Source organism: Armigeres subalbatus, chromosome 3, assembly GCF_024139115.2.
Source record: "Armigeres subalbatus isolate Guangzhou_Male chromosome 3, GZ_Asu_2, whole genome shotgun sequence".
Classification (NCBI taxonomy): Eukaryota; Metazoa; Arthropoda; class Insecta; order Diptera; family Culicidae; genus Armigeres; species Armigeres subalbatus.
In genome coordinates, this window is record NC_085141.1 from 46,010,039 (window position 1) to 46,037,953 (window position 27,915).

At 43.7% G+C, this 27,915-nt stretch overlaps 1 protein-coding gene across 1 annotated transcript in view; it reads left to right on the forward strand.

Moving 5' to 3' along the window:
• Positions 1 to 26,312, forward strand: part of LOC134221613 (uncharacterized) — a 63,983-nt gene extending 37,671 nt beyond the window's left edge. The window contains exons 2-3 of the mRNA XM_062700802.1: positions 24,622 to 25,407; positions 25,741 to 26,312. Of these exons, the coding sequence (XP_062556786.1) occupies positions 24,622 to 25,407; positions 25,741 to 26,312 (1,358 nt within the window). The remainder of the gene's footprint in view (positions 1 to 24,621; positions 25,408 to 25,740) is intronic.
• Positions 26,313 to 27,915: the final 1,603 nt, after the last annotated feature.

Here is a 27,915-nt window from a genome sequence, read left to right on the forward strand (position 1 = left end):
CACCCGACAAAAGTACGACTTTTTAGTTCTTTCTATACTAGTTTTGGCAAGATCGAGTGGGAAACCCTAAATATGTACGTTAAATCCATGTAAAAAAATCGTCCTGAGAGGGTTAAATACCAAAATATAACAATAAATTCTAGAATACCAAAAAAAAAACAAATATATTAAAGACTGTAGATTTAAAATGGAAACTTGCATTTTAAGCCAAAACTGTATAATCAGGCAAAGGAATATAAAGGACATTGTGTAACGGTTCTAATTAGTAGAATCTTGGCATAATGAAGAGAGTTTTGAGATTCTGAATAAAACTTGTATGCCCTTAGAAAAATCTTCAGTTCAGTTCAGATGCTTCGCTGAGGTTAATATATCTTAAGAATTTCCAATACCTCCAGAGCTACGGTGCGATAAACCAGAGCTACGGTGCGATGACCACGATAAACCACATGGGGGGAGGGGGGGTTGAAAATCTAAAAAATATGACCACGTGGTTTCTGGATGGCCCCTTAGTCTTAGGCCGTTTTCGTTCGTCAGCCGGTCAGCGCTGAACTTCCCAATAGTCGGTCTAAGCTCCTCCTCTTGGCCAACCTGAACGTTCAAATCTCCTATGATCATTTTGACGTCGTGGCTTGGGCAGCCGTCGTACTCATGTTCCAGCTGCGCGTAGAATGCGTCCTTATCATCATCAGTGCTTCCTATGAACTATGGACGTTGATTATGCTGAAGTTGAACTGGCCTTTGATCCTCAACCTGCACATTCTTTCATTGATCGGCCACCACCCGATCACGCGCCTTTACATTTCGCCCATCACTATGAAAGCTGTTCCCAGCTCGTTTGTGTTGCCGCAGCTCTGGTAGATGGTATGATTACCTCTGAACGTTCGTACCATTGATCCCTTCCAGCAACCCTTCTGCAACGCTACGATGCCGAATCCACGGTCCTTGAGCACATCGGCGAGGATGCGTGTGCTCCCGATGAAGTTGAGAGATTCGCAGTTTTGGTTGCTAAGGTTGCTCGTATCCCGGCCAGCTTACCAGACTGATCAAAGTAACGGTGGATGGTGTGCAAAACTGTATGAAGATCTCGGACAAACACTCCGGTTCGTTCGAATCGCGCCGGGGACTAAGACAAGGTGATGGACTTTCGTGCCTGTTGTTCCACATTGCGCTAGAAGGTGTCATGCGGAGAGCCGGGTGTAACAGCCGGGGTACGATTTTCAACAGATCCAGTCAATTTATTTCTTCGCGGATGACATGGACATTGTCGGCCGAACATTTGCAAAGGTGGCAGAACTGTACACCCGCCTGAATCGTGAAGCAACAAAAGTTGGACTGGTGGTGAAAGCGTCAAAGACAAAGTACATGCTTGTGGGCGACACCGAGCGCGACAGGGCCCGCCTGGGAAGCAGTGTTACGATAGATGGGAAGTTAGTCGTGCAATATGAAGGCGCATCATCTGTGGAAGTCGGGCCTACTACGGGCTCCAGAAGAAACTACGGTCAAAAAAGATTCGCCACCGCACCAAATGTGTCATGTACAAGACGCTAATAAGACCGGTTGTCCTCTATGGACATGGAACATGGACAATGCTCGAGGAGGACTTGCAAGCACTCGGAGTATTCGAGACACGGGTGCTTAGGACCATCTTTGGCGGTGTGCAAGAAGACGGTGTGTGGCGAAGAATGAACAACGAGCTCGCCCAGCTCTACGGCGAACCCAGTATCCCGAGGGTAGCTAAAGCCGGAAGGGTATTATGGGCAGGACATGTTGCAAGAATGCCGGACAGCAACCCTGCAAAGATAGTGCTCGCTTCTGATCCGGCAGGTACGAGACGGCGTGGAGCGCTGCGAGGGGCATATTCGAGGATGGAGAGATGCGGACTCGAACCGTGTATTGTGGCGTCAAATTGTTGATTCAGTGTTATCTGTTTAGATGTAGACTAAATAAATGAAAATAAAATGGAAAAAAAAATTGAAAAATGTTATTTTTGTATCTCAAGTTTTATCAATTTTACTGAAATCTTGTTTTTTCAAGTAAATTGATATAACTCGATTTTGTAGAACAACATTTTTTTCTAAAAAATATAGTTTTGGCGTAAAATGCATCTTTTCGCGTAAATCTGTATCCTAGACAATAGTGCATTGCCCGTATGCAGAATTGGTTAAACCAGCTAGCCAAAATAATGACTGGAGAAGGTGTGCGCCGACTGACAAGCGGCATCAACAAGAAACTGTGAAAGTTTTTTTTTAAACAACGATGCATGATGCAAATAAAATAATATATTTTTTGTTACATTCAAAGAAAGTTTTTCTATCAAACTAAGAATACACGCATTTGAAACTGCCCCATTTCTAAATGATCTTGGTCTTACGATTTGGTGCGGATGAGTTTGGCCAAAAAGTGATTCTTTTATTGTTTTTCAAGACTATGACGAAAAAACGAAAATGCCTGCCTTAACCCTATGACCTCTTCATAAATTTCTCAAGAGTCGACTTTTTCTATTGGTGGAAAATGGTTAGTATCCTATGCCGAAAATATGTGCAATATTAAAAAATTTCAAACTTCTATTTACTTCGACTATAATCACTAATGTATCATCAGATTATTCTTCTTCTTATTGGCCATTACATCCCCACACTGGGGACAAAGCCGCCTCGCAGCTTACCATTTCTGCATTCGTATATCATGAGGCTAACACGATGAAACTTGTATGCCCAGGGAAGTCGAGATAATTTCCAATCCGAAAATTGCCTAGACCGGCACCAGGAATCGAACCCAGCCACCCTCAGCATGGTCTTGCTTTGTAGCTGCGCGTCTTTCTACTTGAAAACTTCTTCAGTGTTTTGTTATCGACTGAAGAAAAACATTGATTTCTAACTTTAAATATGGAGTACAGGTACAAAAGGTATGAATTACGTGGGTACAATTAGGGCATGTCACTTGGATCGGTTCGTCGTCGTGTTGTGGGTAGTAATTTAAAGAGCCAGGTGAATCCGTTTCCTTGATCTTTGTTTAGTAAGTTTAATTGTTTTTGTTTGTAAATTTCTAAGCTTTCTGCTACGTCAAGTTTCCAAGGATTTTGGATGTGTCTGAGAATTGATATGTTGTCTTTAGTTAAATGGTGATCTTCGATAAATATATGTTCTGATACTTTTGATGAAATGATAATGTAAACCTTTTTCTATGTCTTTGGTTGCCTTTGTGACTTCTGTCAAATGTTCTTTGAACCTCGTGTCTAATGTTCGTTTTATCTGTTCTATGTAGATTTTGTCACAGTGAGGGCATGATATTTTATAAACTCCAGATTTTCCCAAGGCGTCCACGGGGTCTTTTGTGGTTCCAAGTAATGTTTTAAGTTGGTTGTTCCTGTTGCTGGTTGTTCCCCTAAGACGCTCAATATTAATTATTTCATGTGCAATATGTCATCCCACTTGCAGACGATCATGTTAAAAATTTCGTTATTTATTAACTTTGATAAGCTGCTATAGAGCAGTAACAATTGCATTCAGTTTTCACAAGTCATTGTTTTTCGTAACAACTATCGTCACAGCCAGGCCTTAGGTACCGTTCTATTCAGCTAACAGATGGCTGCAATTACCAAAGATTTACCCTAAGGTCGTATGCAAAGCTCAAGCGGTACATGCAAATAAGACATCAAAAAATAAATTTGAAGCATTTGTAGAGCTGCCATGATTAGGCATTGTTAGAGTAATGTTTGAGCTGAAAATTTTGTTCAAGGTTGGAAAATTGGTTCGCACAATGAACATCTCCCCCAACTGTACGAAAATAATTGCCCGGTTGCATCAGTTGGTGGGTAAAACAAAGTGAGTTTGCAATGAGCGGATCAGGATCCGCGCTGTGAAATGCTGATCCACCGTGTGGCTTTTGCTGTCAATATTTCGAAACTGCAACTCTTCGACATTGTAGACGTGCAAATTAGCATTTTAATGGCAAAGCTCAAATGCTCCTATGGTCAAGTCTCGCTGTAGATCTGCCTCAACACAGATAGCTTCTATTTCAAAGCAAAACAACATTTTCCAGTGTCCACTTTGGCTCCAGTCTGTGTGCCGGTGAACGAATATCCACGAAAAGTGGGAGGGAACCGCAAATAAATAAATATAGATCGAAGTGAAACGCGTCGGCGAAAACCGCAGGCACCATTAGTATCCGTTCCAAGTGCCCGACTGATTGGTTGCCTATCGATCTCAAGGTGAACCGTAGACATTTGTGCAAGAACCCACCGTGAGCCTAGCATTCAACGTTTCTTGAATGAAACAAACCAAGAACCGCTTGTTGTTTAGAAGCAGGTTCTAAGGAATGTTAAAACTAGAAATTTTGAATAAATTTTGCGAATCTGTGATCTTTTTACTATCATGACTATTCAAAGCAATTTCAGGTGCCGACCAAGCAACAAAAATGCTAACGGATATTCGACAAATGGGCAATGCGGACGCGGCAAGGCAAACAATGCACCATTTAAAATGCGTTTTTTGATAGGTGGTTTTGGGCGTGTTTTATCTAATTAACAATCACTAGATAAGGTAGACGTACAAGCGCGCTTGTGCTGCCTCGACTTAAGTTAAAACGACGTAGGAATGGCATCACGCACGCCTTTGGATTCGTGTTTTACAGTTTAACATATAGGATGCTGATTCATGTGAAAAGGAATTAAACATTGCGAATAATCCGACATGAAACCAAATGCATATGCATTGTGTGCATTGAGTTAGGTACAGGTGTTTAAGTTCCTTGAGCTCACTGGATCTTGTTCTCCGCAAATGTAAAAATTTGTTGCAGTTATGGATTCAAACCTTAAAAGACTCGGTTGGTTAACAAAGATCTCAAGTACCAGATCGCATCGATGATCTTCCTTATGCCACAATCGATTTAAGTTTTATTATCTCAACCCGAATATCTTCCTGTCATCTGTGCAATGCACAATTCAAAAGCATTGTGGATTAAAATCTAGTGGTAAGTGGACTCGCAAGCGTATCCATTTGAGCGTAGCTTATATTCTGCGATTATGACCTCAAAAACAATCAGATGATCAGAGAAAGATAAAATCCCCCAAATAAAGCGTAAAAAAAAAAAAGATTCAGTTATGCTGGTGAGCAAAGCATCGTATCGAATAACGCTAAGTGCTGTATATGATTACAATCTGCCAAGAAAGCACAAAAACACTCTGAAGAACACAGACATCTCTTGATGGAGCACCACTCTTATTGTTGATATCACGTCCTAAATGAGCTGAGCGAAAAACAGAAACCAGTAGCATCTTCATTATTGACGTGACGTTGAATATTGCCGGCATCGATACGTGGAGATGATTAGAGGCGTCTTCGAACCCGAACGTTGCACCTCTTGTTGCATCATCGCATCCATCCATACGCCATATCACACGGCACGATCGCGATACCATCTTCACGTGAGGTCCCACTCGTTTCTGGTTTGTTAATCTTTAACCCTCGCGCCATCATCAGCGGCAAACAACATATTCACCGTGTGCAGAGTGCACCAGCATAGCAATCAGAGGCACTGCGAAAAGACTTAAGTTTTCCGACCTCCTTTTCGGTAGGCGCGTGGCCTCAGCTTTGACTTGTGACAGCTGCTCAACGACGGTGACTCAGTGCGAATTTAATGTTCCATTTATGAAATAAAGTAATCCGTCCAACGAACAACGGTGTGACTTAATTTCCTCGTACGTTCATCACTGCAGCCTATGTATTTAGTGCAGGTACAGGGCCGCAGTTGTGACTTGAGTGCCCAAAACTGCCATTAACCATAAATAAGCTATCAAAAAAGTTGTTCTTTAGACTTTAGACAAAGTTCTAAAGATTTCGAGACCGATTAAACTTCCATTTGTGACTTTAGTAAACTCAACTTCTTTGCTCACCATATAAAATAAAATATTGCCCCTGTGAATTAGCGTCGTTATTTAAGTGGAATTTCTTAATAGCATTGTTACCGAAACCATTCATATGTGAATTCATTAGCAAGCGGCAAATGTTAAAGTATTTTTCGAACAATAACAATAAATATTATAAAGTTTCCGATCCCAAAAAATCCTTAAATTCAACCCTGACAGCAATAATACAGAGTTTTCCTGCACCGAGACAGCCATGGAACAACAGCGACAGAGTGAAACAAATCGCAATTCGTATGTGATTCTTGCATTTCTCGTTAACTGTTTCAAAGCCTACTTAGGACGGTATGATTCCCACAGGGGCTGTTGGCTGTGCTGTAAACAATCATTATTTAAATCGTGAACACCATTTTTCGCACGTTTTCCTGCATATCGAGTTTCTTTTTCTGCATTTAACCTTTTAATATGGGAGAGGGCTCCAAAAGTAAATCCAATATAAATAAAAAAAACCCAGATTAATCTACCTAGCGGTGATGGTGCCTCTCTCGTTTTTTTTCGAGTGAGTTATTTTTGCGCACTTTTGGTATGAAAAAAATTTTGGCCATAACTCTGAGCCCATAGTCCGGCCAATATTCAATAAGAAACAATGGGACAAGATTCTCCGTCAAATGCAACTTGTTGCGAGCAAATCGGCTGAGGGTAAGTGCCTAAAATGAGTGAGATTTTGAAAATTTATTTTGGTCATAACTCCGAATCCCATAGTCCGATTCTACCAATTTTCAATACGAAACAATGGGATTCCGCGTCGAATGCAACGTGTGGCGAGCAAATCGGTTAAGGATAAGTGCCTGAAAAATGATTGAGATTATTTTGCGCACACACCTACACACACACACACACAGAGACAGCAGGGGGGCAGCAGGGACTTTGTCCAAGGGCTTGACGACCCCTCCCATGGCCACTGCGAGTTAGACCGGGACCATCGTCCCTAACCCCTAATCCCAAGGCGTCAAGCGACCCGTGCCGAGGGGATGCATGGCCAGGGGGTGAAATAATAAGCTAGGCCTTTAACGGAGCCTGTGGGGTACCTGGGCACCCTCCACAGTAATTGTCCCTTACCGCGTTATGCTGGGCTCTGGCGTGGTGGACCTCTTTTCCCGAGCAACTCGTGGGACCAAAATGGAAAACCAAGTCAATTCTTCAATTAGTGGTAGTAGTGTAGGCGACAACCCCCTTCGCAAGAGGTGGGTTGTTCAGGTCTCCGCTTAGGAGGCCAGAGGCAATAGTCGGCAGCTCAGTGCGCAGCGCCAGCGTGGGTCACTCAACCTTCCTCTCGGATATAAAAACGCCGGAAGGGGTTATTGACGGCCCATGGCTTGTGAAGGCGATGAACCGCAAACGCGATGGGCTTTCGGCCTTCGAGGTGGCGACGGAACAGCTGGACGCCATCATCGACTTTGCGTCATCGAAGCATAATATCAGCAAGGACCTCAAGAGGAGCTTGCAGAAACTTCGAAAGTCGATGCTGGACGCCAAGCTGGAGAGGGCGGTCGGGACGGCCAAGTATAAACCCGTGAAATCGGTGGAGTCGAGGTCTACCCAGACTGAGGCCCAAGGATTCGCGGACTCGGGCAAGGTCGAGTCGACCGAAGGCGTGCCAGCTAAGACGGTGGTGCCAAAGTCTACCCAGACTGAGGCTCAAGTATTCGCGGGCACGTCGGGGGTGACTGCTCCAACGGAGCAGACACAAAAACGGGGGAGACAGTTTCCAGGGGATGATCTCCCTCCGCTCCAAAACGCGGAGGGTTACTACCCGAGCAAGAGTAGTGGGGCTGGTAAGCTGAACCTCGGCCAGGTACCTCCAAATCCGGGTGAGGGAGGACCTGGAAAGGTCCGTCCACTCAGGCAAGACGGTGGTAAGGGGTTACGGCAGGCTGAAAGTTCTCAGCCGCACCAGACCAGGGAAATAGAGGGGAATGACGCCTCCTGGACCCTGGTCAAGAACAAGAGGAAACCGAAGACGTCAAGGGCCGAGAAGAAGGCCCAGGCGAATGAGGGTAGCAAGAAGTCTAGGGTAGGCGCCAATCGCTCCAGGGGCGATGCCCTAGTCATCACGGCGGACGAGGCTAAGTACTCGGATGTTTTGAAGGCGATGAGGAGTGACGTCAAGCTCGGTGAACTCGGCGCCGACGTACGTCGAATAAGACGTACCCGGATGGGCGAGATGATACTCGAGCTGAAGCGGGGCGTCTCGCAAAGGGGCGCCGCCTACAAGAAGTTGGCGGAGGAGGTCCTAGGCGAGACGGTCAAGGTGAGGGCACTCACGACGGAGGTGAATCTAAGGGTTAAAGACCTGGACGAGATCACTGAAGTCGAAGAGCTCGTCACGGCACTGCGGCGACAGTGTGAAGTGGAGACGCCCACCGCAGCCGTTCGGCTACGGAAAGGTCCGGCAGGGACGCAGGTAGCATTGGTTCGGCTATCTGCAGCGGACGCCTCAAGGTAGTCAAGTTAGGGAGCGTCAAGGTGGGATGGTCGGTATGCCCTGTGCGCATATACGAGCAACCTGAAGTTTGCTTCAAGTGCCTGGAACCGGGGCACAAGCAATGGGACTGCAAAGGCCCTGACAGAAGCAATCTCTGCCGACGCTGCGGAGTGGAGGGACATAAGGCACAATGCTGCACGAACCTTCCCAATGGTTTGATTTGTTCCAGCAAAGCTGTGAACAGCAGGCACCCCATGGGGGCTCGCTGTGCCCGGCGTTTAAGCGTGCTGCAAAATCACAGTGCAGGTAAAGCATCCGGCTTGCTCGGCTTCGCCCGAGTGTTTGGTCTCCGCAGGCTTAGAGGAACCGGCGGAACACGTGTTGTTCGTGTGCTCACGTTTTCGCGCAATGCGTGACCACATGCTTGCCACATGTGGTCTGGACACTACCCGGACAACCTAGTTCGGAGGATGTGTAAAGACGAAGTTGGCTGGAACGCCGTTTTATCGGCTATCGCCCAAATCGTCTCGGAGCTACACAGAAGGTGGCGCGTGGACTCAAGGATGGCTAGTTCAGGCGCAAATAAGAGGTGGTCAAGGGATCGGAGTCGGCTTCATGGGTCATACCGGTGGTCATGCTCTGTGGTCGAACTCGATCCTTTTATCGAACAAGTGGCCGCGCGAAGAACAACATGGTATCGTCGCTTTCGCGGCGTCGGTCAACCAAGCGGGTTCCGAGCCCGAGGACGGAAAGGGTCCTCGTCAAGGCTGGGGCAGGCGTAGGCCTCGCGTCGGCAAGTCCCTCTGTGTGCTGGCGAATAGGCCCTATCGCAGAAAGGTCAATTTGGGGTGCACGCGGCATTATCATTCTTGATACCAGTCGTGCAGAGGGAAGCAGGCGCGAATTCGACCCTGCCCACCTTCCGAGGACATAGGGCGAAGTAAGGCCACCTGGAAAGCCGGCAATGCGCTGGCACGATACCATGGTGTTCTTCTAAAAAAGCGAGTCACGATGTTCGATGCTGCAAGGACACGCAGCTAACCTCGAGGGTGCGTCATGCACTGGCCCCCCTTTGAAGCATTACTTTCTGGTTGTACCGAAGGGACGATGGACTTGGCGGCAATGGAAACGGTTTAGCTGGTCGGGGATGCAGTCCAGCCTCCCTCATTGGAGGTGGCCCCTAACCCAGCACTTCCTGGTCAACCCAGGATGCCTGTTGAGCGGATTCCCCCTCCATTGTCTAGGAAGAAAAAAAAAAACACAAAGACATCACCTCAATTCGTCGAGCTAAGTCGATCGGTATATAACACTATGGGTCTCCGAGACTCCTATAAAAAGTTCCTTTTTGGAGCGAACATATAGCCTTTACGAATACTTTGTATACGAGAAAGACAAAAACAGATTAATCCTCCTAACGGTGATGGAGCCTTTCTCGTATGTTATAAAAATAGTATTTTGGCCCTAAGGCTTTTGAGCCCATAGTCCAATATGGCCGATTTTCAATAGGAAACAAAAAAAAATTCCAAAAAAATGAGTGAGAAATTTTTACTTGCCCATTATTGATATAAAAATGTATTTTGGCCATAACTTCTGAGCCCATAGTCTGATCTGGCCTATCTTACAGAGGAGACGATAGGGGGTTAAGGATGCTCTTTGGAAAAGGGGAGGTTGTGGGGAGGGTATTGCTTAGTTATCGATCAACTCAGTGTAAATTATGAACCCCTTGGCCGATTTCAACCAAATTTGGAACACAAATTCTTTATCTTAAGGAGGGATGCTCTTTGGAAAGGGAGAGCCTCATGACCGATTTAAATCAAATTTGTATCAAATATTTCCTGTCCTAAGGAAGCGATTTTAGTGGATATGGATAAGTCATTTAAAAAGGGGAGGGTATGGGAGAGTTAGCGATCAAGCTGTGCGGTAAGACGCGCGGCTACAAAGCAAGACCATGCTGAGGGTGGCGGGGTTCGATTCCCGGTGCCGGTCTAGGCAGTTTTCGGATTGGAAATTGTCTCGACTCCCCTGGGCACACAAGTATCATCGTGTTTGCCTCATGATATACGAATGCAAAAATGGTAACTTGGCTTAGAAACCTCGCAGTTAATAACTGTGGAATTGCTTAACACGAATACCGTGATCAGAAAATCATGGGAACTAAATTTTTAAACAGCTGGCTCTCAGCCGTCTTTCCATCTCATCTAGTTTAACCATACTGGTGAGTTATGTTTCTAGAGATGCTCATTTTTTCCCTAGAGGGGAGCGTGAGTAAGGATGCTTTTTCTAAAATATAGTAAAATTTACTTTACATGACATATCTCAGTGTGAACAACACCTACAGATTCCAAAAATGTTTCATAACACTATTCTACCATTGACTATACTATGTGTGAACAATATGTTTTTTCTGGACATCTCTAGCGACTCCAAAACGACTTCTATAACTGATGAAAGATGATGTGCAAATTTTGCCGAAGAAAACTACGAAAACCCGTGCCAATGGAAACCCGTCATGTCCATGCCAATTCGTAGAGGCCATATGAACGATACTTCACTAAGTTTTGCCTAAACCGGATGCTCTCGGTTCTCCAAACTGTTCTGGAGTTTGGATCAAATGGTCTACCAACTGCACTCGATAGCTATCTGAAATCGACTAGAAATGTCCGTACAAGTCCGTAGTGTCCACGCGTATGATTTGCAACACTGACATACCCAAACCAGATGTTTGCAATGTGTTCTGGAGTTTGGATCAAATGGTGTACCATGTCAACTGAACTCGATAGCTATCTGAAATCGACAAGTCATGTCAATAAAAGTCCGTAAGGCCCATGCGTATGATTTGCAGCTCAGATATAGCCTAACCATTTGTTCTAGGTCCTCCAGACTGTTCTAAAGTTTGAATAAATTTGTCTACCACATTAACCAGATCATAACGGAGGAAATCAGAAGAAATTGTTCTTCAATTCAATTGAAAATTGAAAACATTTTTGTTAAGAATTTTAATTGTATCCGATATAAAATGTTGTTTAAATAGTATGAGATAAATAATAATATCTATTGTGCTTTGAAAGTTGTATTGAAAAACGGAAACTGTTGATACACATTGATACACGTGTTGATTCCGTGATCAAAAAAAAGATAGTTTAGAACTTTCAAGAGTATATGGTTGACCAAAATTTCCATCTTTATAGTATCAACTGTGGGCAGCTGGGACTATGTCCAAGGGCTTGACGATCCCTCCCCAGGCCATCTGCGAGTTGTGGTGCCTGCCTAGGATGTGGTGGGGTTTGACAGTGGGCTCTTCTAAACCTTTATAAAAAGCTGCATGTATCTGCAAGTAGGCTCCGCCAAAGCGACCGTGTGCCGTTCAAAGCGTACAAGCCCAAGTCCTGGTGTTAGGTGGGACGCTGAACAAACCTGACACGACGGCTCTCCGACGAGACAGGAGGTTTGCGCAGGCCCAATAAGCCGCTTTTAAAAACAACCATTACGAACGACATAGAAGATAATACGTCTCGATACAATCGGCAACGACCTAGGCGACGAATAAAGGATCACGATTGGAAGCTTGGAACATGGAACTGCAAGTCGCTAGGCTTCGCAGCTTGAGACAGGATAATCTACCAAGAATTACATCCCCGCGACTTCGATGTCGTAGCGCTGCAGGAAATCTGCTGGACAGGACAGAAAGTGTGGTAAAGCGGGCATCGAGCGGCTACCTCCTACCAAAGCTGTGGCACCACCAACGAGCTGGGAAACCGTTGACCATAAATTCTCGATAGAATAACAAGTGCCACCGACAAATACGAATTGAAATTTTTGTCAAGTCACGTTCCCTTAGCAGATTAATGTTCTATAAAGGAGTGGTATAGCAACTTCAATGCTCATGGAAATTTAGTAAGTGTTTTTCCATTACGTTTACCCAATTTTTTAATTAATATGAATTTTCTGTTTTTCTAGAAATTTTCTAATTAATGAATTCAGTTAACTAATATCTTGTAGCCGAATCAGCATAGAAGCAAAAAAAATCAACAAATAACATAGCACTTACATATACTGCAGTTCATCGAAAAATATTCGTACATGTCTGTTTAGTTCATACCACTGACTGGATTGCATTGCAACGCACTCACCAAGTATGCAAATTATGCACGCCAAGTGCGTCACGTATGCATTCAAACAAAACTCGCACCAGGGGCTGTTGTTGGCGGCGATGTGGATATTGCAGTTGTTGAGAAACTCGTAGTCCGCAGGAAGATGCAACAGACCGATGGATATCGAGAGATTAGGCCCACAAACTTCACTCGCATCCGCGAAGGTGGAGCAACATCGATCACAATTTCCCAGAAAGTGAAACACCAAACTGAGCCGCAAAACAGCGTCAATTTCCTCATCAGATGATGATGATGATGATCTTTGCTTTGCGTTCGTGTGCGCGCATATCTCCATGTTGCGCATTCATCGATTTAATGATTACGGTAGATAAGCGCACACGAACGTCGGGATGCAGAGGAGGCAGTCGATCGCGTAATTTCGGTTTTCGAACGCCAAGATGCAAAATCGCGTTTCGCTTGTCGATCCATCAACTGCCGACATCAGGTTGCGTTCTCTGGTGAAGCGTGTGCGGCGGGATTTCATAGACGCTGGGTGGGTTATGTTAATCACTTTCGATTTCGATAGCACAATGAAGATTTTCATATGTAGTTAGTACGTACATATGTAGGTAGTTGCGCAGCTTCCCGAAAGTCGAAACGTGCAATTCAGAAGAGTTAGTGGGAAAATTGATGGTTTGCTTCCTCTTTTTTTCGTTCAGCGTAATTGGCACTTAGTAAGTTACAGCTGCTTGGTCTAAATACATTGCAAGATAAAGAATGGGAAGTTTCTTCGAGGAAATCCATGTAACCCATGCATAGCATAGTTACAGTGTAAGCAAGACTGAGAAGATTTGATCTTCTTTTTACATTTCCGATATATCAAAGCCAACAATAACAATAAATTGACGCTACTTTTGGATAGACTCGCTGAGAAACATCAAGTTTAACTTCACCGTGACAGTCTGTAAATTGTGAATTGTGTGTGGAAGTCTCCAGTAGCCTTGCGAGCAAAGGCGTAGGATTGAAAATCCGGATATGGCAAGGTCGATTCTCGGTCCGGTCTAAAGGATGTTTTCGGGTTGGAACATTCCCTGGGCATAGTGTATCTATTGTAATTGTCACACAAGATATGGCCCATAACTGTTTGGCAAACGCGGCTCAACCACGGAACAGAATAGAATAATTACATCCGACCAAAGCATACAACTGAACAAACTAGTACGAACTCGTCTTATGACAAGTAAAAATATTTACTGCGCCAACAGCTGATCTTTATTTAGAAGTTTTCGAAATACGGCGTGACCAAAATGTAATAAAGCAAAAGCTAAGAAAGCGTAGTCCAATCAAACTTTCTCTTCTAGTGATCAAGTTAGTCGTGTGGCTTATAGGCACAGGCTGGCATTCAGTGATCCAAGTTCGATTATCAGCGACATTGTTACGACTATTAGTAACCGACTATTAGTTATTCCGGAAATTTAACAATTCGTTTATTCTGCGTCGATGTAAATAAAGAGCGAGTTAAATTTTCCCTAAAATATGAGATGAGTTAGATGGCTGATTTCATAAAAAATAGGGTTTCTTACGTTTAGTATTTGCGAAATATATCGTACCGTCTCACAAGCTACAGGACTCATTGATCAGTGGACCAAATCTAATCAAATTGATTATGAATTATTTACGAGAACATAATTCCAATTCAATTATTTCACCTGTTATACATATTTAATAAACTCATTGTTGTAACACGTGCCCTAAGCTACATGTAATAATTGGCTAGTATCTGTAATACAAATCTGTTCATTTCATAAATTCATATGCTAGTTTAGCACACTTTTCTATACTATTTTTAGGTAACAATTAAGTAAATAACCAAATTTCTAGAAACTTCTATAAAATTCTCGCTGAACAGCTTTTGATAATGATTTGCAAGTTCTTATAGCGTATCGTTCTTACCATAGCTGTCAAACGTGCCTGTCACTTTTTTAGGGTTTTATGTGTCGATATAACTAGAGAGGCTATTGCCGAGAGAAGTAACATTCACCCCCAGTACGATAGGCCCTTGGTCTTGCTTACTCCCCAAATCTAAAACAGCCAGCTTCACTGCCGGCCTTTGGTACAATCGAGCCGCTGTTTGGACGGTTGCATTACGCACTTGTCCACCGCTCTCATTCACACCAATGACACGATTCTTGGGCCAACTATTCCGTGGAAGATCGCTGTCCGCAGTAACCACGATGTCCCCTACTCATATCGGTTTTAGGGGTTGGTGCCATTTCGTCCGTCGACAGATAGTATTTATCGGAAGTTCTCCAGCTGTTTGTGTGCGTTGTTGGATAGTCGTTGAAGGGAATTAACGGTTTAGCTCCGCTAGATGATCCGACTAAAAAATGGTTCGGTGTTAGGGCAGGCTCCGACTCAACCTGGTGGAGCCAGCTATTGTTATTTGATGGGGCACCGCTTGGTTCAAGAATGATAGCCGTTGAGAACAATGGTGTGATTGCATCGTGTGGTGCCCTACCTCTGTCTCCGCCAGTGCCGACTCATGATCAATAGGAAGATAAGTGAGTGGTCTAGAGTTTATGATGTTTTCCATTTCAATCAACGTTGATCGCAGCACTTCATCTGTTCGATTACGAAGAAGTTTCATTTGCCCTAGTACTTTCTTCACCGATTGAATCAGCCTCTTTCAGTATCGGCCCATATGAGATGAATAAGGAGGATAGAACGACCATCTAACATAGCTGGCAACAAACGTTTCTCCTAGTTTTCCTTGATCGATGCCTTTAATCGCATCTTTCAGTTCCCTGCAGGCTCCTACAAGATGTGTGCCTCTATCGCTATAGATTCCTAGCATCAATATGAAATTTCTTAAGGCCATTATGCAGGATCTAGAATTAAGAGTAAGTACTATCTCTATTTGGATTGCTCGCACTGTTAACCAACACCAAGTAAGTAAAACACCCCATCTTTTTTCAACAACTACTTGCATAGGACCAAAAGACCATTTCGCGCTTTCCGTATGTTTGCTGGAAACCTTTGGATGAGGACGATTCGACGCAGAATAGATGTATGTAGGGGAAACTGGACACACATGATCCCCGGGGACACATGATCCCCCCCTGTCTTCTCGAAAACCTATCACATTTTTATACCAGTTATATTCTTTTCTAGTTAAAATTAGATTCTTTTCTAGTTAAAAAGTATAAATAAATTTAAGTTCTCTTTAATTTTGCCAATCAGACGATAGACGCGCAATTTGAATTTCTCAATAGCCATATTTCATTAACCAGAACAAAGTGTAGTTGAACATACTTAGTTTTGATTAGTTTTATTAAATGCATTTTAACATTATTTTCAATGAAAAAGAGTATAAATAAAGCTTTGAAAATACTAAACAAATCAAAGGGCTTGAAATTAGTATTGCTCGATCTGGTATTATTTTTTTTCCGTTTGAGCTAGGAGAAGTTTGCTTACAATCACCATTTATTTGTAAATCTTCTTAAAGATTTTTTTAATAATAGGCTCACGGTTGTGGTATTGATAGTAGTCTGGCGATCTTGATGTATCATAGTCTTTTTTCATTGGTCCCAAAACAGGTACCGTCAACTGGGGGGAAGATGATCATTTTTAAGACAAAACATGCAATAACAATGTGTGTTTACATTTTAAATCGAAACAAATATTTTCAAAACATGTACTGCTATACGTTGCGATAATCAACAACTTTAGTTTTCTGAAATGCGTTCGCATTTATTAATATAAATTAAATTATCACACATTTTTTGAGTAATCTGGTTTGGGGTGAAGTTGATCAAGACAGCTCTACTAAAATCATTATGACCTAGTAGTCAAAATATACTAGGTTATTTGTATGAATGTTGAATTTACTACGTAAAGAAGTCTACGAAGTCAATATTTGAAACGAAAATAGCACCATTTATGACTATCTCTCTCTTTCTTCCAAAAAATACATTTTCATGATTATAATCGAAAAACTCGGATTTTTAACTAGCGGATTTTTAATTACTTGAACGGAGAATATTGTTGACTACCGTTTCATAAAAAAATTTGGCACTTTTGACTGACACATCAAATGATCATCTTCACCTCAATGATCATCTTCCCCCCAGTTGACGGTACTCAGGGATATTAGCCATTGGCCATGGCACGTGCAGTGTGGAGAATTTTCAGAGATTTAATAGAAAAATTAGATTCTAAAATTACAAAGATATATTTATGTATCGATCAATCATTTATGCGAGATCCTCTTGGGAACATCGTGATATGACCACTGTCTTTTAGTGGAGTGAATGGTTTGCAGATAAATCATCATCACCATGCCAATTTTGTTGCTATAGCAGACATTCCTGTCACTATTACTCTATTCGAGAACCAAAATACTTGCCTTGCTTAATACCAACAATATTTAATTTTCGCACGACTGCCATTACGACAGACTATGTAGAATTGTTAGGATTTGAGGCTAGATCAATTCGACCTTTCATTAGACTTGGAAGAACCTAAACATGTTCAGCTTATAAAGGGATCAATTTCCCCCTATATGGGGATCAAGTCTCCCGCAAGTTTTGAAAATGCCAAATTTTCTATCTTTCGGCAAAAACGATTTTTTGGTAACTTTCATGAACAAATAATTGCTTCCAATGACGTTTTTGAATAGCTAAATAAATTCTTTATCAAGTCCATCACGAAGCGTGCAAATCTGTGCATGTTACATCGAGAAATATCCTAAACAAAAAGTGGGGATCATGTGTGTCCAGTTTCCCCTACATAGTTGAATATTATTGGTGGTAATATCCGATGTCAGATGTTGATAGCATCTCGGAATATGCACAAGCACAGCTGCAACCTTTGGAAGCTCCTTCAGCCAGAGACGGTATTTGTCAAACTGTGCAAAGCCAATTGGTTGATCCCGCTGAGTGCCATATATATTGTAAAAAAAACTTCCAAGAACATCATAAAGTTGTAAATAAATCCCAAAGGATCAAAAACAGTCATTAGGGTTCTCAAGATTTCTCTTCTAGTGGGAATTTGGTCGGGGTTCAGCCAAAACGCACCAAGCGCCAACAAAAAATTTCCCATTTTTCTGACCAAACTTGCGTTTAGCAGATTTAATTGATCGCAAATCGTATCGGATATCCCTCAATCCAATAAATGAGGATATCCTATTGCAAATGTACGCTTGAATTGATATGAAACGATTTCCGTTGTCCTTGTACGAACAAAATATCACAAGTCAGTAGAAAAGCCGCTTGGTGCGTTTTGGCTGAACCCTGACCATTTGACACCCTGAAAGCAGTTCTCGACTGTGTTTAGTTGATAGTCGGAATGTAAAGGCATTCCTTCTCGGTTGCTAGATCCGAATCGGTGTTGAGGTTTTTGTCAAAGGGCCAAGTCCTTGAAGATCGTAGCGAGGTCTTTTGAATTTGAATCCAGCTTGTGTATGAATCGAATCTGCTGAATCAGCTCCAGCGCTTCTTCTTCCGTTTTCACGCTGAAAAGAAGGTCGTCCACGTAATGATCCTTTATTACAGTTTTTACGTCTCTCGGGAGCTCGCTCGCAAAACGCCAAAACGCAAAACATGTTTTTGACAAATTGCACACTGCTAGGTGAACAACTTGCGTCAAATGTCAAAACTTGTGCAACGAATACCGATGCGATCCGATGGTTGATATTCATGCATTCCTGTTTTCCAAAAGAAATGTGTTATTAAAATGATATCACTGATAACTTAAATAAATATAATTTAGATATCCAAGAAACAAAATTATATTATCATTTTCGTTATATTATTTATTTTTTATTCAGACTAAGGCCGAAGTGGCCTGTGCAGTATATAAGAATCTTCTCCATTCGGCTCGGTCCATGGCTACACGTCGCCAACCACGCAGTCTACGGAGGGTCCGCAAGTCATCTTCCACCTGATTGATCCACCTTGCCTGCGCACCACAGCTTCTTATGCCCGTCGGATCGTTGTAACGAACGATTTCAATCGGGTTACTGTCCGACATTCTGGCTTTTTCCACCGCAGTCGTCCGATTTTCGCGGTGTGAACGAATGATGGTTCTCCCAGCAGCTCATGCAAGTCGTGGTTCATTCGCCTCGTCCACGTACCGTCCGCAATCTGCACCTTACCATAGATGGTACGCAGCACTTTCCTTTCGAAAACTCCAAGTGCGCTTGGTCCTCCACGAGCAACGTCCAGGTTTGGTGTCCATAGAGAACTACGCATTTGCGCGCTATACTATCATGTACTTCGTCTTCGACGTGTTGATGACTAGTCCGATCCGCTTAGCTTCCCTCTTCAGTCTGATGTAGCCTTCCTCCATTATCTCAAAGTTACGTGTCATAATATCTATGTCGTCGTAACCCTCTGCGCGTTTCGAAGGGACTCGAGAATGCCCCTGAAACTCGAACTACGCACATCACCCGATCCATCGTCGCTTTGATCAACCGTGTCAGTTTATCCGGAAATCCGTGTTCGTGCATTTGCTGCCATAGCTGGTCCCGATCGATTGTATCATATGCGGCTTTGAAGTCGATGAATAGATGATGTGTGGGCACCACCGTGCTTAAATAGCTCTCCTGGTAGTTGATCAACCCCAGGGGCTTTGTTGTTATTCAGCTCTCTCTCCAGCCATCTTCAAGAGACGCTGCGCCTAGCTACTCTTCCGTTGGGAGTGCCACTTCCAGCTGCTGCGCGTAGTCTTGGGCTAGTCTACCGTCTTGTAGCCGCCCAATGTTAAATCGCGGCTTCCGACTTCGACGCGTGTTGTACACCGTCGAGAGTTTTGAGCGCAGGCATACTGCAACGAGGTAGTGGTTGGATTCAATATTCGCACTGCGGTAAGTGCGGATGGTCGTGATGTCGGAGAAGAATTTACCGTCGATTAGAACGTGGTCGATTTGGTTTTCCGTTTCTTGGTTAGGTGATCTCCATGTGGCCTTATTGATATTTTTGCGGGGAAAGAAGGTGCTTCTTACTACCATTCCGCGGGAGGCTGCGATGTTTATGCACCGTTGGCCGTTATCATTCGATACGGTGTGCATACGGCCGTTATCATTCCTACCTGTGCGTTCATGTCGCCGTTGGCACATCTTACCCAGCGCTATGAAGCTAGTTCCCAGCTCGTTGGTGGTGCCACAGCTTTGGTAGAAGGTAGCCGCTCGATGCCCGCTTCTCCACACTTTCTGTCCTGTCCAGCAAATCTCCTGCAGCGCCACGACGTCGAAGTTGCGGGGATGTAATTCATCGTAGATTATCCTGTCGCAACCTGCGAAGCCTAGCGACTTGCAGTTTCATGTTTCAAGCTTCCAATCGTGATACTTTATTCATCACCTAGGTCGTTACCGATTGTATCGAGTCGTATTATCTCTTATATTGCTCGTAATTATTAGGCGGCTTATTGGGCCTGCGCAAACCTGTCGTCTGTTTTGTTTCAGGTCTGTTCAGGTCTGTCTTGTGTCCCACCTGACACCAGGACTTGGGCTTGTGCGCTTTGAGCGGCACACGGTCGCTTTGGTGGGGCCTACTTGCGGATACATGCAGCTTTTAATAGGAATTTAACAGGGCCCACTGTCAAATTCCACCACATCCTAGGCAGGCCCCACAACTCTCAGGTGACCTGGGGATGGATCGTCAAGTCTTTGGACATAGTCCCAGCTGCCCATAATTAATTTTGTTTTATTCAATTTTGCATAACTCAATCAAAATGGTAACAGATTCAATTATCAAATTTCTGATAACCAGATAACAAAACTTATTATCAATCAGTTAATTGTCTTTGCAAATTGCAAACAAATTTCTATAAACTTTTGGTCCATTTAATCTTGAAGAGAACAGTGGCAATAGACATAGGCCTAGGGGGCTAGATCGATCTAGGGGGGCGATTAAGAGCACTGCGCGCATGGGTTGCAATGGTGCAATATAAATTTTTTGACTAGGTTTATCGCTTATTCGTCCTAGAACTAACGTTTCAAAATTCGCGAAAAATACAACTAATTTCCAATGATGCTGTGATTTCTTTAAAACGCTGTTTCTGTGTCAACTTGCCTTCTCATAAATGTAAATAAATTTAAAATCTAAGATTGAAGAATCGTTTTCGCATTATCTATAGTTAAAGTTGTATATGAGTGTATTTCTTAAAATCAATTGACCTTTCCCGTCAAAAATTGCAACTCGTTTTATTGTCTCAATCGCTTCTTTGGTTTATTTAAGGTTGACTTTCCCAAGGAACACATATTTTTTTAAGCTTCTAACTATTTCAAAAATCCAAAACAAAAGCCGAAAAAGTGGCGCAAAAAATGGAAAAATTCACCCGATGTTCATTCAAAATCGAGCAAATGTTAGGCCAATTTTGAAAAACAGCACTTTTTTGATTTTTTGTTTCAAATTTAAAAAATATTTGTAGGCGTAAAAAATTATGGATTCTGTGGGGAATTTGACCTTAAATAAAATAAAGAATGGATAGAGCAAATAAAAATTTAGACGGGGAAGGTCAATTGCATGAAATTTTGTCATAATCAATATAAGTATTCATGCTTTTCCAAAATGTATGGGAACATTGTTTACAACATTCAAAAATGTTTTGAAATACTGAATGAACACTAAGCAGCGAGTCGGAAATGTCGCAGTGGGGGATGTAATGCCAATAAGAAGAAGACGGAAATATGTAAATGAAATTAATATTGACTTATTTGGAATTATTTTTCAAAATTGGGGGAGGGGGGGGGTTTACTGAGAATCCTGTCCAGAGCTTTAAATAATCGAATATTTTTGGTGAAGCCCATCGGCCTTCTTTATCACCCTCATTTCGTACATATTCATATTCGGCTGAATATTGATAATTTCCGATCGAATATAAGTCAGTGAGTATTTATTTGGATTTAGTAAACTAATATATTACTGTAAAACTAAACACCTAAATGATGATTTCAACAATTACTCACATAAATCTGACCCCGACGTTAAGCTGAGGGATAATTTTAGTGCCAAAAGTCAACATAATCAAGGCCAATTATGTTTTCTTTAAACACAGTGACCATTTTCAGTACCAATCAAATGAATGAATATGTGAAGAAGAAAACTGAGTAAGTCATTCTATGTTTTGAATAGTCATGCGACGTTTGTCAATATTCGGTCCGAAGTTGCTTCGTGAAGGTGATTAATTCAGCTCTGATCCTGTCCCATTGTTTGCTATTGAAAATTAACCAGATTGGACTATGGGATCGGAAGTTATAACCAAAATACTATTTTCTATGCGCAAAACACGCTAAAAAACACTCACTCTTATGTTTTTGCACGAGAAAGGCACCAACACCGCTAGGTGGATTAATCAGGCTTTTTTTATATACCTATAGATTAAAATAATTTTCAGAAAATTGGTTGAACTCAATTCCGGAAGGGTATTTTTTACAATGTAGGGGAGGAGGTTCGGTTGTGGGCACTCTTTTTTGATTGGTCCATAACTTTGGCCCTGGTTGATCTTATGCCGACATTTGCATAGAAATGGAAAGCTAAACGTATAACCTTACTACTAGCAAAGAAATTAGTATGATTTCATCGATTTGGAAAAAAAATATTGACAATTTAGAAAATTTTACATTTTTGGACATTTTCATTTTGTGGTTCGGTTGTGGGCACCCTTGAAAACTTAGCTAAAAATAAAGAAGCATGAATAAAATCCACCCAGATTTGAATACAAGGAATAGTTTATTCATTCTAAAAGCCAGGAGACACTAAAAAACTCAAATCACTTCTTCTAGCAGAGATGATGCCTCCCTCGGTGCATTAAGGAGGATGTTGAAAAAATCACATGAGAAAGGTCTAAAAAATCCCGATTAATCACCCTAGTGGCAATAGTGTCTTTCCCGTTCATTACAAAAAAATAATATTTTGGCCATAACTTTTGATCCAAAAGTCCGATCTGACCAATTTTCAATAGACAACAATGGGAAAGCATTCCCCATTCGAATGCAACTTGTTGCAAGCAAATCGGTCAATACTTTGTTTCAAAAAGTGTGTGTATAATAACTAGACATGCCCAAAGAACAAAAATATTAAATATACTCATTATTTCGTACAACTATGTCAAAATAATTATAAAAACAGCATAAAAACGTTATTAAAAATAAGTCGAGGGACAACTAAAACGGTATTGAATGATTTATCAATAAAATGAGGGTGCCCATAACCGAACCAATAAGGGTGCCCACAACCGAATTTCGCAGCCTTTTTGGAATGTGAAGAAAAAAAATTTCGCGCTAAAATTTTGATGGCAATCGACATTGGGCCTCAAAATAGATTAAATTTACTGTGTAAATACGCATTAGAACTCACTTTTTGAATTAAATCACTTCAATTTATAACACTTTAAAAATGGCAAAAATAAACTTTCGTGCTGTTTTTCTTGTATAACAAAATTTATTTGTTTCTAGTTCAAAGCAGAGATGCCCTTCCGGTTTGATATTGAGCACAAAACATCATGCTATTATAGTAAACAAATGACGGTTGTCAGAATGATAGCGTCTCTTATCTGTCAAAAGATATGTACATAGGGGTGCCCACAACCATATATACCACCTCCCCTACATATAAAAAAACTTGTCACTATGTAGGTCTTAACGCACTTACATATAATTAGCTGTTATGAAATCACAGATCGTGCCTCGCAGTTGTCATTTCAATCAATCGTAGCGCCGCCATATTGTCCCAGCAGCGAATTGTGATGCCTTCAATGAATGGCCATCGCCATCGTCTCCAAAGACAATGTACTCCCCTCTACAAATTGACTTTACTGTGTGCGCAGCATACCAGAGCCCTCAATCGATCATATTGCACCTATTGCCCAGCTAAAACTGATGTTTTCCGCGCGATTTCGTAACCGCATATCTAAACTACTCGATTATCATTAGCCAATGAAACGAAAACGGCGTGCGCCTCGCGGCGGTATCCAAAGGAAAACCAACAAAATTTCAATCATGATCCACCGAGTTAGGAAACTGAGGGCTCTCGTCCGCAAAAGATACCCATGGGCCACGGCGGTGTCAGCGGAATTTGGTACAGCGATCACGATTTCCTCTGTTTGTTCCTAAAAGTGAATTGCACGGTAGCTTACATACAGCTTAATGCGGTCCAAAACGTTCCCTTGCACATCTCGCGCGCAAATGTCCGACCAGCAGCAGTGCAATTCAATGCGTCTTAATTTATTGGTTGATTGTTCAATAACGTGCACTCAGCACTAGTTCATTTATCATTCGCACACATCTGGCCAAACCTACCATTTTCTGCTGTGGCTTTTCATGACCGGATTAATGCTTCTTAGATATTTGCTGCAATGATGTTCGCCTGTTGCGACCATATGCGATGAAAATGTTTTCCATGGAAACTTGAAAATATTGCAAAGGGTTATTGAATATATTTCGTTCTATTGAGCTCCGACAATTTGGATAAATGGTTGCATGATTATAATTTATGAAATAACTAATGTACTGCCGTGAATCGCACATTTGTCCTATATGAATAGGAAACCCAACAAAGATGGAACAGATATGCGATTCATATGCTTTAGCTTAGCTTTAGCTTAGCTTTAGCTTACCAGCCATATTTTAATGAAGCCATTAGCTTTAGCTTTTAGCTTAGTTTTGTTTAGCTTTAGCTTTAGCTAGCTTTTTACTAGCTAGTTTTACGAATAGCTAGCTTTAGCTTAGCCAGCTTAGCTTTAGTTTAGCTTAGCTTTTAGCTTAGTTTTAAGCTTAGCTTTAGCTTAGCTAGTTTAGTTGTAGCTTTTAGCTTAGTTTTAAATAGTTTAGCTTAGCTTAGTTAGTTTCAGCTTGAAGCTTTTAGTTTAGCTTTTAAGCTGCGATACGATAAGTGAAGGGTGGGCTGAAGGCCATTTCTAGCTTTAAGAAGGAAGTTTTTGCTTTGAAGAAGCTAGCTTGTTTCAGCTTTTTAGTTTCAGCTTAAGCAGTGCTTTAGCTTTTAGCTTTAGCTTTGTTTCAGTAAGTTTTAAAGTTTAAGTTTTGCTTTAGCTTAGCTTTTTAGCTGAAGTCAGCTCTGTCTAGCCCCACCCCACCCCTTGTTCAGTTGGCTGTTCACCTGTCTGCCCTCCAGCCCCAGTTCCACTGTCTGTTCCACCCCTGTTCAGCCCCTGTTCTGTTCCAGCCCTGCCCACCTGTTCACTCCAGCCCACCCCATCCCCAGCTCCCACTCCACCTGTTCCAGCCCTGTTCCTGTCCCTGTTCCCACCCCCAGTTCCACCTGTTCAAACTCCACTCCACCAGCCCAGTTCCTGTTCCCAGCCTGTTCTCCAGCCTTCCCACTGTCCCCACGCCCTGAAATTCCCACCAGTTCCTGTTCCCACACCCCACCACCCCAGTTCTGTTCCACCCACCTCAGCTCCCTGTCACTGTCTCCAGCCCACTCCTGTCTCAGTTCCTGTCTGTTCCTGTTCCAGCCCCACTCCCAGCCCCTGTTCTGAGGCTCCCAGCCTCCCAGCCCTGTTCCTCAGCCCCACCCAGTTCCCCACCACCTGTTCCCAAGCCCAGCTGGTTCTGCACCCCTGTTCCCAGGCTCAAACTCCCTGTTCCCACCAGTTCAGCCCCAGTCTCCCACCTCCAGCTCCCAGCCTCCCACTCCCACTCCACGCCAGCCTCCTGACCCCAGCCTCCCACCCCAGCCTCAGCTCCCAGCCTGTTCAGCCCTGCCTCACCTGTGCCCAGCCCAGGCCTCAGCCTCACCCAGCCCAGTTCCAGCTCTCAGCCTCACCTCAGGTTCCTGTTCAGCCCAGTTCTGCACCCCTGTCTCAGCCCCACTCCACCCTGCACTCCACTGTTCCTGTTCCCAGCTCCCCTGTTCCCCACCCACCAGCCCCCCACCCCAGCCCTGTTCTCCAGCCCCACCCCACCTGCCCTGTTCCCACCTGTCACTCTGTTCCTGTTCCCACCCCTGGTAGCCCCACTCCTGTTCCCACCTCCCACCTGAAATTCACCCCTGTTCCCACCTCAGCCCCACCCCAACCCGCCCTGTTCCCACCTCACCCACCCTGAAAATTCCCAAAACTCTGTTCCTCCCACCATCCAGCCCCTGTCACTGTCTCCAGCTCCAGCCTCCTTCAGCTCCCCAGAATCTCAGTTCCCTGTTCCACCCTCAGTTCCCAGCTCACTCCCACCTCCAGCTCCCACCTGCCCAGCTCCCAGCCTCTGTTCCCTCAGCTCAGCCCCACTCCCAGCCTTCCAGCCTCACCAGTCTCCCCAGCCCCTGTTCCTGAAATTCCCTGAACAGCCCCACTCAGCCCCAGCCCCAGCCTCAGCTCCAGCCCAGCTCTGCACCTGTTCCCCAGCCCAGCCCCCACCCCACCTGTTCACCTCAGTGCACTCAGCTCCCCAGCCCCACCCAGCTCAGCCCTCAGCCTCTGTGCCTCAAATTCACCTCAGCCCCTGTTCCCCAGCCTCCCAGCCTGCCTCAGCCCTGTTCCACCACTCAGCCTCCAGCACCAGCCCTGTTCCCATCTGAAATTCCAGCCCTTCAGTTCCCACCTGTTCTGTTCCACCTGTTCCAGTGCCTGTTCCAGTTCCAGCCCTGTTCCAAATCTGTTCCCCAAAGCCCTGTCTGTTCAAACTGTTCCACCACCACCTGTTCCCACCAGTCTCCTGTTCCAGTCTCCTGTCTGTCTCCAGCCCCACCCCTGTTCACTCCAACCACCACCTGTTCCTGTTCCACCCCAGCCCGTGTTCAACCTGTTCCCCAGCTCCCTGCACCCACCAGCTCCCAGCCCCAGCCTCACCTGTCTCCACTCTCCTGTCTCCCCTGTTCCTGTTCCCCTGTTCCCTGAAATTCCAGTTCCTCACCCCTGACCCGCCCTGCACCCCACTGTCTGAGTTCCTTCACCTCCCACCCCTGTCTCAGCCAGCTCAGCCCTCACCAGCCCCCATGTTCCTCAGCCTGAGCCCTCACCTGTTCCACAGCCTCAGAGCTTACCATCTCACCTCAGCTCACCTGTTCCACCCACCCTGTTCAGCTTAGCCCCACCAGCCCTCAGCCTCCCCAGTCCTCACTCCCAGCCTTAGTTCCTAGCCTTTATATTCCCACCCCTAGCCTGTTCCCAGCCCAGTTCACTTTAGCTTTAGCTTTAGCTTTAGCTTTATTTAGTTCACTAGCTTTAGCTTAATGTTAGCTTAGCTTTTAGCTTAGTTGGCCCCAGCTTTTAGCTTTAGCTTTAGCTTAGTTTTCAGTTTAGCTTTCTTAGCTTAGTTTTTTAGCTTAGCTGGCTTTAGCTTAGCTTTAGCTTACATATGCGAGCTGGCTCAACCAAAACATCCCCTCTTATCAGAACTTTTTGTTGCTTGGGTCGTTTTCGATGTTTTTTTTTTTTTTTCGTTTAAAAAAGTTTTTTATGATAAGGTTGATTAACATATCGCGTGCTAATCCCCAATAGCCTGGGCCTGGTGGCCTCACAACTGGATCTCAAACACTGAGCTCCATCGTCGTTGTCACCATAGGCCGATAGCAACAGAAATTCGGGATCGGAAGTGAGGCTGGGTCAGTCAGACTCTACGTAGGGGCGGAAACGAAATCTGTAAACAAGCATTAGACTGGAACCCAGCGGGACATCGCAGCAGAGGCAGACCCAGAGGCTCATGGCGGCGAAGCCTCAATAAATAAATAAAAGAAGACGACCGAAAACTAACCTGGCAACAGGTTAAAGCGATAGCCGGGCAACGCTCAGGATAGAGATCTTTCAAGTTGGCCCTTTGCACCACCGGAGGTGTATAGGATCCATAAGTAAAGTAAGTAATTCCCAATAGCACTGCTAACATACAAAAGTTTGTGATACCTCCTATTATAAAATATTGTTTTCTGGAATGGAATAAAATAATAGCTTTTTAGAACCAGCAGGTTTTTCTTCTATTCAAAGAATGCTAACAGAAAATATCAAGAAAAAGATCGTTTGTGATCACGCGAATTAAATTTTAGCTTTAGTATGTGATTGTCCTCAATTCTGATATTAGCTAAGAAGTATTTTTTCCAGGGATAGACGAGCTCGGTGGTCTAGTGGCTACCGCTTCTGCCTTATAAGCAGGAGGTCGTGGGTTCAATTCCAGGCTCGTCCCTCTCCTACTTTGTATTTCTATCATAGTTCTTTCTGTGTTTCACGTTCTACCAACACGATTCCTACTGTTATAACCTTCCACACTAACAATTCCAAAACCTCCCGTGGCACCTATGAGAGGTCGTAGAGTTCTCTGCATCTTTCGTAAGTAGGTGCCCGACTAACCATCCTTCCCCTTCCCCAGCATTCGCAAGGACGTGGCCAGGACAAATCTGCACTATTGGAGAGTGCATTGCTTCCATCTAAGAGATAGTGATTAGTCCCAAATCAATATCTGTGGTAACGGATGAAAGTGATGCTACTCTCATACAATAGTCCAGGCTTGTACCACCTACGAATTTGTGCGA